The sequence below is a fragment of the Protopterus annectens genome, chromosome 5.part0 (assembly GCF_019279795.1).
Source record: "Protopterus annectens isolate FY-2018-M chromosome 5.part0, PAN1.0, whole genome shotgun sequence".
NCBI lineage: Eukaryota > Metazoa > Chordata > Ceratodontiformes > Protopteridae > Protopterus > Protopterus annectens.
Genome location: NC_056735.1, coordinates 1429149457 through 1429162699, shown reverse-complemented (window position 1 = coordinate 1429162699; position 13243 = coordinate 1429149457). Strand labels below are relative to the sequence as shown.

The 13243-nt window shown below is 41.1% G+C and overlaps 1 protein-coding gene across 2 annotated transcripts in view; it reads right to left on the bottom strand.

The window, feature by feature from the left end:
- The window catches only part of PCCA (propionyl-CoA carboxylase subunit alpha), a 4227722-nt gene that overhangs the window by 1072812 nt on the left and 3141667 nt on the right, over positions 1 to 13243 (bottom strand). For both annotated transcript variants that reach the window (XM_044071233.1, XM_044071234.1), the window contains one exon: positions 6073 to 6175. In XM_044071233.1, coding sequence (XP_043927168.1) covers positions 6073 to 6175 — 103 coding nt within the window. The remainder of the gene's footprint in view (positions 1 to 6072; positions 6176 to 13243) is intronic.

Sequence of the window (13243 nt, the reverse complement as noted above, 5' to 3'; positions counted from 1 at the left end):
CTGGAGAGTGATACCTTCGAAACTGAAAGGCCCTTTCTGCCTTCTGCATAAGAGACAAACAACTGGTCAGTTTTCCTGATCTGTTTGGTCCTATCCAAATAATACCTTAATTGACGATGAACGTCTAGCCAATGCAATTTTTTGTTCAGACCTGTTAGAAAAGTTAGGAAAAAACACAGGGAGGTCAATGTTTTGATTTAGATTTGCCGCAGAGGGTACTTTAGGTAAAAAGGATGGATTAGTTCGCAAGGATACCCTATCCTTATGAAACAACAGATACGGAGGTCGACTGCTGAGTGCATGAAGCTCTGAAACCCTTCTAGCTGAAGTAATAGCTATCAGAAAGAGAGTCTTCCAGGATAGCAATTTCATTGAACAGGAAGCTGCAGGTTCAAAAGGGGGAAGAATCAAGGATGTGAGAACTAAATTAAGGTCCCAAGAAGGAGGAGGATTTCTTATAGGAGGCTTAAGAAGAAAAACTCCCTTCAAGAAAGCTTTGCAAAGCTTGTGAGACATGATGGCAGAATCTGAGATGCCTACATGAAAGTTAGATATAGCTGCCAATTGAACTTTAAGAGTAGAAGGAGATGAACCTGCATGGAAAAGTTCAGCCAGAAATTCAAGGATTATTTGGATGGGAGCAGTGAAAGGATCTTTGTCCCTTCCTTGAGCCCAACAGGCAAAACGTTTCCACTTACTAAGATAAATCTTCCGAGTGGAAGATTTATGGGAAGCTATCAAAATATCTCGAACAGAGTGAGATATTTGAGGAAGCCTGGCTAAGGTTGGAATTGGAGGAACCAAGCAGTGAGGTTCAGAGAGGGGAGGGAGCGATGTAACTGACCCGACTGATGGATCAAAAGATCTGGAACTAGGTCCAGATGCCAGGGTTGCTCCAACAGAAATTGATGAAGAAAGGGGAACCAAACCTGTCGAGGCCAGTAAGGAGCAATGAGGATCAATGAGGCCTTCTGAGCGATAGCTTTCTGTATCACTTGAGAGATTAGTGGGAAGGGAGGAATGCATACAGAAGTCCCCGGGGCCAAACTTGGACTAGAGCGTCTCTGCTGGGCTGGCCTGGTAAGGGGAAGAGGGTGAAATAATCTTTGCACTTGCTGTTTTGGGGAGTAGCAAAAAGGTCGCAGCAAGGCTGACCCCACTTGAGAAAAATTTTCACCAAGATAGAATCTTTCAGAGACCACTCGTGAGGCATGAGAATAGCTCTGCTCAACTTGTCCGCGATAAGATTGGACTTCCCGGGGATGTGCGTTGCTATCAGAAACCGCTGAGAAGAAATCGCCCATTGCCATAGTCTGAGTGCTTCTCGACAAAGGGGGTAGGACCTGGTTCCGCCTTATTTGTTGATATACCACACTACAGACATGTTGTCCGTCTGAATTGCTATCGTTCCCAAGGGGAGAGAGTCTTGAAGGGCTTGCAACGCTAAAAGCACTGCTCTCATCTCTAGAACATTTATATGCAAGTGGCGTTCGTCTGGTTGCCATATGCCCTGGACCGTTCTGCCCTGATAATGCCCCCCCACCCGATCAGGGAGGCGTCTGTTGTCAGAGTAGCAACCAGAGGGGGAGGGACAAAGGGTCTTCCTAGGAAGAGCTGGGGGGAAGAAATCCACCAAAGATGATGATTCTTGCATTCTTGCGTAATCACAATGGTGTGGGACATCGGAAGTTGTTGGTACGACCATTGTGCAAAGAGCATCCATTGAAGGATTCTCATGTGAAATCTGGCTAATAGAAGTAGAGGGATAGCAGCCGCCATAATCCCCAGTACTTTTAGAACTAATCTGACTTTGACTCTGTTGCTGTGGAAAAGAAGGGAGACCAGTTTGTGTATGTCTGCTATCCTTTGATCTGTGAGTCTCGCAGACATGTTGACTGTGTCTAGATTTGCGCCTATGAATGTAATAGCACGACAAGGCGACAAAACAGACTTTTCGCAATTTATTGAGATACCTAACTTTTGAAAAATGCGAAAGGTGTAGTCTCTGGCAAGTAGAAGAAGATGCTTGGTAGGAGCTGTGAGGAGCCAGTCGTCTAAGTATGGAAACACCTGGAATCCTTGACGTCTCAGGTGAGAGGCCACCACTGCCATGCATTTGGTAAACACCCGGGGGGCTGTGGTGAGTCCAAAGGGCAGGGCTCTGAATTGGAAGTGACTGGTTCCCAGCCTGAAGCGGAGGAATCTCCTGGAACGTCTGTTCATTTTTATATGATAGTACGCATCCTGGAGGTCTATAGAGAACATCCAGTTTTCCTTTCCCAATAGGGGTAGGATGGATTGTAGCGTGACCATCTGAAATCTTGTTTTCTGGACCGACTTGTTCAAGATACTGAGATCCAAAATGGGTCTCCAGTCCCCTGTTTTCTTTGGAACCAAAAAGAACTTGGAGTAGATTCCGGATCCTTGCTGGTCTGCTGGCACTGGCTGAATGGCTCTTTTTGCAAGCAACTTTGATATTTCCAACGCTGCCTGATCCCTTTGAGCGGGTGGAACATCTGGAAGGGATTTTTTTGATTGATTTGGAATGCGAAAGAACGGAATGGAATAGCCTTCGGAAATGATGGACTGTACCCACTTGTCTTGAGTTAGGGATCGCCAGGCTTCTGGGTACAGTGATAATCTTCCCCGACTGCCTCGAAGGTGGACAGTCGGGCAACACCTCAGGGATGCTGGAAGGGCTTATCGGAAAAGGTTTCTCGATTGCCCTGGTTCTGCGGACCCTGCCTGCCTCTAGGGTGGCGTCTACCATTATTGTTCCCCTCTGCCTCTGGAGGGGAACCGACTCTGTCGTCAGGCAAAGTCCCTTGAGATTGTTTATGGAACCACATTTTCCACTTTTCTGGCCTTTGGGGTAAGGCCTAGAAGAAGTAGAAAAACGGACTCCGACGGCAGAAAGAGTTTTGCCATCCGTCTCGCACCTCGTCAAGGTTTCTTTCACTTGAGGACCAAAGAGGGATGATCCATCAAACGGGGAATTAGTGAAAGACGCTTTTAAAGGGGTCCAAAATTGCATAGCCGCATCCAGGCATGCCGGCGTAAGGCCACACCTGTCCCTGCAGCTCTGCTCGCTCCATCAGCCGCATATGAAAGGAGGCACATGGAGGAGTTAGCTATAGAATTTAGGGTAGCCAGCTGAGCGTTCATCTTGTCCTGAAAACCCGCAGCTGTAGGATCCTTTAACATCTCACTCGCTTCCTTGATCAAGTCTCTTTGAAGACGAGTGAAATGACAGAGGTAGTTCAGCGAGCATAGCAAAGGTCGCTGACGAAAACATCCGCTTCCCGTACCTGTCCATAGACCTAGATTCCTTGTTAGGAGGATGGACAGGCACCGAAGGATCAGCTAGCTCCTTCTTAGTGGCGGCAGCTACCACCATAGCATCCACAGAAACTCCCTTAGTCAGAAATTGCTTATCTGCTGGTGCTGTGATAAACTTTGAAGGTCTCCTGGGGGTGGGGTCCACAGAGTCAGGAGCCGTCCAAGCCTTTTTAGCTACCACCTGCATGAGGGGTCAAAGGGGGGGGACACCCAGGAGGTGGAAGGGCGAGAGCCAAACGCCTCAAGATACACAGATTCATCCTCCGAAGGGTTAAGGGCTGGCCAATTTCCCCTCTGTTTCAGGATCTCTAGAATGTCTGCAAAGGAGACATCTTCAGAAGGGGAACGGGGGGAACCCTCGGAATCCTCTAAATCCGTGTCAGAGGTGACAGACTCAGGTGAGTCTATGTGCTTCCTCTTGCACTTTCTCTTCCTAGGGGGCTCCCCTGCCAATTCAGGAGAGGCCTCGGAAGAGGATGAGATCCCCACAGGGGAATCTTGAGGAGCTGGCTCTCTGCGGTCTGGGATGAGGGAGTGAGCAGACGTAACCTGAGGCACCGAAGAGGGAGGGACGGACGGAGCCGACTGTGGTGTTGAACCGGGTTCCAACACACTCCGCATGACCTCGAAGGCACCTCTGTCAGGCAGAGCCAAAGGTCCTCGCTCCGAAAAGCTGAAAACCTCCCTTGGCACCGACAGCGATGGCTCAGAGGCCGATGTCGGAGCCGAACTCACCAACGCCGAAGCGCCGAGAGGGAGAGCGGGGTCGGACAAGGGTCCGATGCCACTCACCCCCTCGGAGCCGACGAAGGAAGTCCGGCACCGAGATTCTTCTAAGGAAGAAATTGGAGCCGACGACGGGGCCGAAGACAAATGTATCGGCTCCGACGCTACCACAGTCTCGGTTCTGAAACGCCCCGGCTCCGAGCTCAAAGGAGTCGGAGGAGGAACATTTTGAGAGATAGGGTTAAGCATCGACTGATGAGTCGGGCTCTGAAGCATTTGGGCCAGTGCCTCGGACTTAAGAAGTCGACTCACTACCCTCTGAAGGTCATGGTCGGATAGCCTCGATGACCTAGAGGAGTGAGATCTATGGCTCCATTCAGACAGCAAGGGAGATGCTGGAGCCGAATGAACGGAGCCAAGGGACGGTGACCTGGACCTCTTCCTAGATGTCGGTTCCGATGGTCTGATCGGAGCCGACTCAGATATTTCCAATACCTCGGCTCCAGCCGGAGCCAAGGGAACCACTGAAATAGAAGTTCGAGTCTCATCGGCTCCAGCCAGAGCCAATGTTGTAGAAGACTTCGATGCTTTAGGTGTCGACACAGTAGCTGGAGTCGAAGACCTAGAAGCCTTAGAAGGTTTGCCCGAAGAAACAGTCGGGGGACCCTCAGGCTTTAGCAAGCCCCGTAAAATGAGCTTGTTCTTTCTTTCCTGCAGGACTCTAGGGCTGAAGCCATGGCATACAGCACAAGAGTCCTGCAGGTGTAAAGGTCCCAGGCAGTACACACAAGAAGTGTGACCGTCTGTCAGAGACATTTTCTGACAGCACGAGTCACACTTCTTGAAGCCTGAGACCTTCGAATCCTTGGACATTTCAAGGAACAAGTGCACACAAACACAAACACAAACACACCGATTACACTATACACTAAATAACCGTAACTTAAACTAAATAAAATTATTTTAGTTTAATAAAGGTTTAGTAAAAGTCCCTACAGAAAACACATACACACCAAGGGGATGGGAGGGCCCGAAGGCCTAAGGGAAGAACATATAAGTTCTTCTGGTAAAAAAAGATGAAGAACAAGGAGGAAGGGATAAAAATCCTTTAAGATAAGGGGATACTGTTTGGAAAAACTAATTTAAAGGGTTTTAATAAACTTTTTAAAACTATTTCCTACACTAACCTGAAGCCGGTGAAGCAACACGTCTCGATAGCTGTAGCGGCAAACGAGATCTGAGGTAATACCGCCTAGCATTGTGGGATATAAGGGGAGCCTCGAGCCGGTGGAACCAACTCTCGAGCTTTTAGAGTGGCCGAGTCGGAGCCGAGGTCGGCTCCAAACCCATCCAGCAAGAATGAAGGCGAGATAGGCAACTTAACATTCCTAATTTTACACACTGCTTTGATGAAGGGCAAAGTATAAAGAGCAGCATGTAAATAAATTAATTGAAACTTCAGAAAAATCTGCATATTAAGCTTTTGTCGTAGCAGTTAAACTTGAAAGGCATTAATGTCCCTTTTTAGATGCAACACAATGGTATTCAGAGTAGTGATAGATAAAATGGCTCACAAGTGCAATTTATAATTACTGATACAAATGTGCATGTAACAGCAAAACAAATATGGTAAAACCTTATAACAAATGCAAAGCAGCAAACAGACATAGCTCAAGTACCTCATGTTTCAATGAACAAATGGATTGTGCACATCTTTACAGGCATGGTATTTTACATTGTAGGTTAAAGGAACTGAAATGAAAGAATTATACTGAGACTAAAAAGTGAAATATTTGCTTATATATGCATATAAATACACCTATAGGTAATATGGTCAGATGAACATGATCAGTTACCAATCCAGGAAAATAAAACTCTACAATCATTAATGCAGAGATACAGCTTGCTGAAGCTACAACACTCATTATAAAAAATAGTGTGCAGAGTTGTGTCGGTGTGCATGTGCAGGGTACACATGTAAAATATTTACATGAAAACAAAGCTTACAGAGTACGTTGATCCAGATCTGGTGACCACAGCTGAGTGAATTCCTTCATCTAGCTGAACTGAGAGCTCCCAATTCTTCTGATCTGCTTTAGCAAAAGGAACCCTGCAGTCAAAGGAAATAGTGCTATTGAAAGGAATGAAGTTGTTCACTTAGCTATTCCACTGTAAACAGTGCTTATGTTACTTGAAACAGAGATTAAATAATATTTAATATTAATCTGTGTGACACTTGTTTAGTAGGCAATTCATAATGTTAACTCTGCATGTGATTAGGTATAATCTACACAATTTAAAAAAAAATACGAAATCCACTTCTTTACTTCCTCTCAAGTACCTAACTCAGCTATCAAGAATATCTGTAATCGTATTCATTCTTAAAGCCAGGATAAGTAGTTAATGCCATGTTGTTTAAAAAAAACATGTTCAAAACTACAGCAGATAATCTTGTGAATCTGAAGTTCGATAAACAGTGGCAAGATACACACTGCTTTTTTTTTTCATCCTTTTCTGCCTGTATTCATCACAACACATTCTGTAGCATTCAAAATGAAAGGAAAACAGTTAAAAATCTAAATATGCTAAGGCAGATCAAATGGAAAGGAGAATCGTTACATAAGGGACATGAGTGTGAAAGTGCTGAGAGATAAAAGAAAACAAAACTTCAGCATGATGTGTATCAAACTACTACAGCTCTAAAGAACACTTTATTCAGGACCTCATGAAATAGTGTTGTCTTACTCGAATGTTTTCCATCCAGGTTAGGTGAGGGGCCATTAGTCTAATGACTACTGGACTGGGCAGAAGACCACACCTAACATTAAAAGGCCATACCATTTACAATCATTATTTCATGGGTTATCAAAAACACAAGAGGACCATATCTGACAGCAATGGGTTGTGGCGTAGTAATGAACTACTCTGATAAAAAATTCTAATGTGGGTGCAAAGCTAACAGCAGCAAGTTGCATAAGCTAGATCCGCTGTTTTGTTAACTAAGTAAAAATGGCAAAAATTAACTTGACTGAAAGTATGCTCAATAACATCACCTAAACTTCAGACTACCACTGATTGCAGAGTAAATGTTTCTAGACAGAAAGAAGACAATGAAATGTCTGAAAGTTCGCTCACTGTATTTGCCACACAAATTAGAGCCTGCATGCTCAGGACCCTGCAGTTTCACAAAAAAGACAAAACAGAAATAAGGGGAGGTGGCTCGGTGACACTGTCTGTAGTCATGGTTATCTAATAAAATTAAAATGTTTATTCAAATTTATGAAGCAATGTTCAAAAAAGAATAGTACGGCTGAGGCCAAGTTATCCAAGCATTCAGATCATGTGACCACAGGCATGGGAATGGAGGGCTTCAATTAATTATTATCCAGTGATGTACCTCAGTCTGAAGCTCTGGAAGGATGTCTAGTTAACATGAAGAACAGAAAAACATTTGGCTGGTGGAGGTACCCAAAAAGGTGGAACTAGGAAAAAGCAGGTCATGAAAGGGCTGTCTTGGGGCCTTGAAGACATAACTGTTACCAAACTTCACAATAAGAAATTACACAAATCTGCAAATACTTATCCTGCTGAAGGGGTCCATCCACATTCTACACTAATCAAATTTACCTTGTATCAAAACAACAGAAACAGAAGCAAGCAAAGCAATTGACATGAGAAAATAAATGGATATTTTTTATGAAGAGAGTTGCTCGTGGGGGACAGATATGCAAACATGTTCTTTTCTGCTTTTTGTTTTTACAAAAGTATGGAAATTAAATTTGTATTTTTACTGCACTGAAAATAGTGTCTCTGATGGACTCAAAATGTGTGGTACAACTGCTCAGGCACTGTGGTTGAATGCAGATGGAAATGAACTATACAATGGCTAAATAAATAATGGCTTTATATTACAGAAGATTTCAAGTAGGAAAAGCACCATGGTGTTGTGGACAAACACAGTGTACAGAATGTAGACCTGAATGGACTGTATTTTTTTCTTTTTCAAAATATGATGCTATAGAAGGCTACAGTGTTTTGTGAATTTAACTATTTGTGTCTGCAAGCAAAAAACTTGGAGGGCTACAAAAATGGGAGTGGGAAGAACACGTTTGTTTATAGAGTTAGCTAACATGGATATAATTGTTGCTGACTTCCAAGTGGAGCATACAAATTAGATCTACATGAACGTGTAGCATGATAAACATGGAATATATAAAAAATGATAATACACTAAAGCCTAGTAATATAAATGTAAGCGGGAGATTAAACGGCTTATTTTTGTTTATTGCTTTGCAGCTTATCTAAGGGCACAAACAGGAAGGCCTTAGTAGTGCCTTCTGTAGCACGGCATTGAAGCATTTATTATCTGCATTTTGATTAGCAGCAGATTGCTCTGTGCTTAGAAGACAGCAGACTTTAGTATGTTATTTTATAATTTACTTCTTTACCACATCTGCCTGTTGCAGAATTCAGTGATATGGCTGGTTTCCAGAAACTCATGAGAAATTTCATTTTACTGTCTTCTTGTGATAAAGTATGTGAGCTGTGTGTAGACATAGTTGCATCAAGTTAGATGAACCATAAACAACATAAGGGTACACTCCATTAGCATTTTTTTCATATAACTTTAGTGGATTGAATAATCCTATCAAAAAGGCTAGTGTATTTTCTTATGGGAATAAATACCATCCATCCACATCTGGTATGTTTACATGAGAATCACTAAAATTGGGAGAAAAGCAGGACATTGCTAAAATGTTTTGTTTTTTTTTCTGTGGGGAGGGTGATTCTAAGTGTGACAAATACAGTCACATACAGAAATACTGTGATAATACTGCAACTGTATCTTGAAGGGAAATTACAAGTAGTTGGATCTCTGTGCCACAAGACTTCATCAGAACAATTGAGTATAGATTTGTCTTGAATGCACATTATATCTAATGTGGCTTTACTACCTCATACTGACTGCATATGTTTTTTAGTGTACATAACATAAATTGGATGACGTCAGAAGTAACATAATATAGCACTCGTTGCTGCATTTTCATTGTGCAAGTTTACAACTTTAAGAGCTGTTTTATCAGTTTGCGTTTTTTGGCACCAACACATCTTTATTTCTCAATCATGTTGGAAAGGTTAGCAACAGCTGACATCAGATGCCCATTCCTCGTTCTCCCTGGGACCACCACATACTCAGATAAACTGTGGACATGCCCGTTCACTGGATGAGTCTTCTCTCTCTCTCCAGATAGGAAGACCTTCTGAGCCTTAAAGCGTAAGACAAACCACAACCAGGGAGGGGCAGAGATACAGGGGCTGTCATACTACAGAAGGCTGTTGAAATGAACAGTTAAATCCTATCCCTTGAACTGCTGGGTTGCATGTAGTCAGAGTGAACATGTGATGAGGCATTGTAAAGAGGGTGCCCATCTCCCAGTGATGTTACCCAATAAAAAACAATGCTTACAACCTTAATGTTGTTGCAGTTCTCCGTGTCTCCCAGTCTCTAACAGGAAAAAGGCAAATGGGCATGTTCCCAGCATGTCTCTCTCTATATCTTCTTTAAGAGAGATGAGTAGGCCTTTTGTTTCATCATTCCTCTTTCTCGGTGTGTCGGTTCCTTCAACACTGAGTCCACTAGACAAACCAGAGTCACCTGTGTTGTAGTCAGACCTTCATCTGTCTATGCTACATAACTGACAAGACTGTAACCCTTGTTAAGGATGCCTATACCATACAATATCCATACAAAATAGCACACCATTCTCTCTCTTTTCTTTTTTGTTTTTTGCATTTCAGTAATAAAATAATATCCTGTTTTCACATTCTCATGTTATTAGCATAGTCTAACATTTTCAGACATGAATCTTGCTCTAACATAGAGTAATTTATTTCCTCATTTTCATTTGCATTTTCTCTGAACCACCAATCATATGACTGCTTTACTTCAATGTTTGGCTTGAAATGTCTTCACTACAACCATCAACATCATTCAAGCTGTATGGAAGCTTGTTAGAAACTAAAACTCTGGTTTCAAATATTTGAGATATACATCAAAGTACATGGACTTGCTGTGCAATATACCTTTATGCAAAGAAGCAATTCATTAATTTAACACTTTTAACCTTATAGAAGATGACAGACCTTTTTAGGATTACTGTGGGGCAAATATGTGTCTACAATATCTAAGAATTTACTTCTCACTACAAATCAAGGGGTTTAGGAGTCAGTAGATGCTCATGTGACTGCAATGAAGCACAAAACAATGATAAGAGATATAATGGTTTATGAGATCAAAAAGTGATCAAGTCAGTGGTGGACTACTGACAAAAACTCATCTGATATTTAATAAAGCAATAACTTATATACATATATATATATATATATACATACATATATATATATATATATATATATATATATATATATATATATATATAGAGAGAGAGAGAGACAGCGAGCGTTTTCAAGCATTCAGCTTAAGAGCATGACAGAGGAAATGGAAGTATGACACACAGTAAAACATGAAGGATTATTTCTGGTAAGATAAGATTGGTGATTAGGGGCAAGGACATTACATTTAAACTGATACAAGTGCAAAATATAACAATGCCTGAAATTACATTTAGGTCACTGAATATGCTTAATAATGTGCTTCAATCCTAGTACACTCTTGTGAAATATTTTGACATAAACTCTAGCCTTTGGGTCAGATTTTGCTTGAGGATTACTATAAGTGTAGAAAAAACAAACTGATGTTCTATACTAAGTAATATTGCATGCATGTCAGTTACAGCATTATGTACATATTACTGGAGCCAAAAACAGGAATAAAAACAGTTCCAGAGCTGTAATCCTGACTACTGCACAGGCTACTAGTCAAATACAAAAAAGAGCTTTAATGACAGTTAGTACACTTGTGAAGTACACTGGGATAATGAACATATTTGTACAAGACAGCAAATTAATCTGGACTGTCTTGTAAACAGTCACAAAAAGTTCCTTATTAATAGAGATTTTAACAAAGCTGGAAGCAATGCTAACAAGCATGCTTCACCCATAAACCTGTTAAGAATGCTGATATGGCTAACAGATGCAATAACCAGAATAGTGTAATGAGCACTTCACTGACAGTTAAAGGGCACAACATTTGGAGGTTCTAGTGTGTTCCCTGAGCTATTAATGATAGTTTGCAGAGTTTTTCTGACTTATTTACAGTGTAGACTGCCTGCCAGGAAGAATTTTTCCTCATGTAGATAGCAAATTTTGGAGGTGTATTAGGGAAGAAAGAGGTACCTGTGAGCATATGTTTTCGGACAGTAATGAATCGATAGACTTTAGAAATTCCCTACAGAGTACTCTGTCAGGAATACTGGGCAAGCAAATGAGTGTAACTAAGGAAATGAATTCTTTGAGCTGGGATACAAAATGGGAATTGCCTAGACATTGTTAAGTTTAATTCTGGTAGCTGCCAAAAAATCAATTTCTAAAATATGGAAATCAAAGTTTAAACCAACCATACTTGAAATAGTGAATATTATACAGAGATAAGTCAAAACGTTTAGAAAAAGGTACAAATAAATTATATACAAAAAAAGGAAATTGTGGGAATGATACAAGTAGAACAATGTTTTAGAGGAGGAATGAGGTTTAACACAAGGCAGGAACTGAACAATTGATGTAATGCTGCATTGATTATATTGTACAGAACAATATGTGATGTATAATGTTTGTAAAAGTGAATTTGTTAATATGGTTTGATTACTTTTTTATAAGTGTAAGTCTGCATATGTCACAAGGGATAAATCAAAAAAGGTGTTTTTAAAGGAAAAAAAGTTAGCTTGAGGCAATAATTCTGTAACATGCATAAATCAAAGGCTTTGACAAATAAGATCAGATGCTGCTAGTTTGAAGTTGTGTTACTTTAACACTCCTCTGGGTAGATACAGGTCTCTAACATTGCCTATTACAGTCAGATTTTGGCCAGAAGTAATTTAAAGAGTGTCAGCTGATGCAACTGAAAGGACAGAAGGCATGACCAACATAATTGAAGATCTTTTAGTTTGGGAAGATTTTAAGCAGGAACAAAACATGACTTATTGCTGCCTACAGTAACTCAAAGAGGAGTGAAACTGAACAAGAGTAAATCTCAGATTTGTGTATTAACTCTCAAGTACATGGCACCTTATGATGTGCAAATATCTCAAACCACACCAAGGCCAAAGTGATTGAATATGCAGGATCCCCATGACAAATTGTACCTTACGAGACTGCTTTGGATGGTGCAATGTCTTTCCAAACTCATTTGCAGCTTGTAAGATGCAAAAGTACTACAAAGAAGCTACAAAAACATGATGTTGGTTGTTTTTTGTCACTGGAGCAATACAGGTGTTTCAAGATACTAAAAAGGTTATTCACTGTGGGACCTATTTGGAATTCTATAATGGGCCACATGCTGCATGGCCAGGCAAATGCCATGTACACAACAATATACACTTCTGTAAAACAATTTATTTTGTACAATGAGATGAAATTGAATTGAAATGAAAACTAAAAATATCATATGCATTATGTTTTATGGTTATATATATTATATTTTTATCAGAATACCAATTCTCAAAATCTACTGGACTCAAAACCAGTTACTTCAAGCACAATGTAGCCAACAGCAACTTGGAACAATAACACTGCAAGAAAGTAGACCTACAATGTGTGGGTCAGGAGCCTTGACTCGTACCAAAATAATCTATGCTAAAACAGAAAAAAAACAATTTTTGGTTGTCAGAAATTGCATGGCTACATTTATGCTAAACAATTCAAAACATAGTCAGATCATGAGCTACAGCATATTTAAGAGGTTCTATGACATTTGACTGAAAGCCAAATCAGGTGGTACAAATGACTGAAAGTACATCTGACTAAAAAGCCACTTTATCAAAAAATTGTACACAACATATGTACCATAAAACGCTTTTCTTGCAGGGAGGAAAGCCATGTTGCACCTCCAACTGGGGAGCTTTGCTATTCCATCTCCACGGTCAAACACCTGTGGAGAAAAAAAAAACACTGTACAGTGTGAGTCAATGTTGGTGCACAAACTTCTACAGATCTGGGGGTACAACATGACAGTGGCCATTGCCAATCAACACAAAATCTAAAATTATTTCCCTTTCAGTCA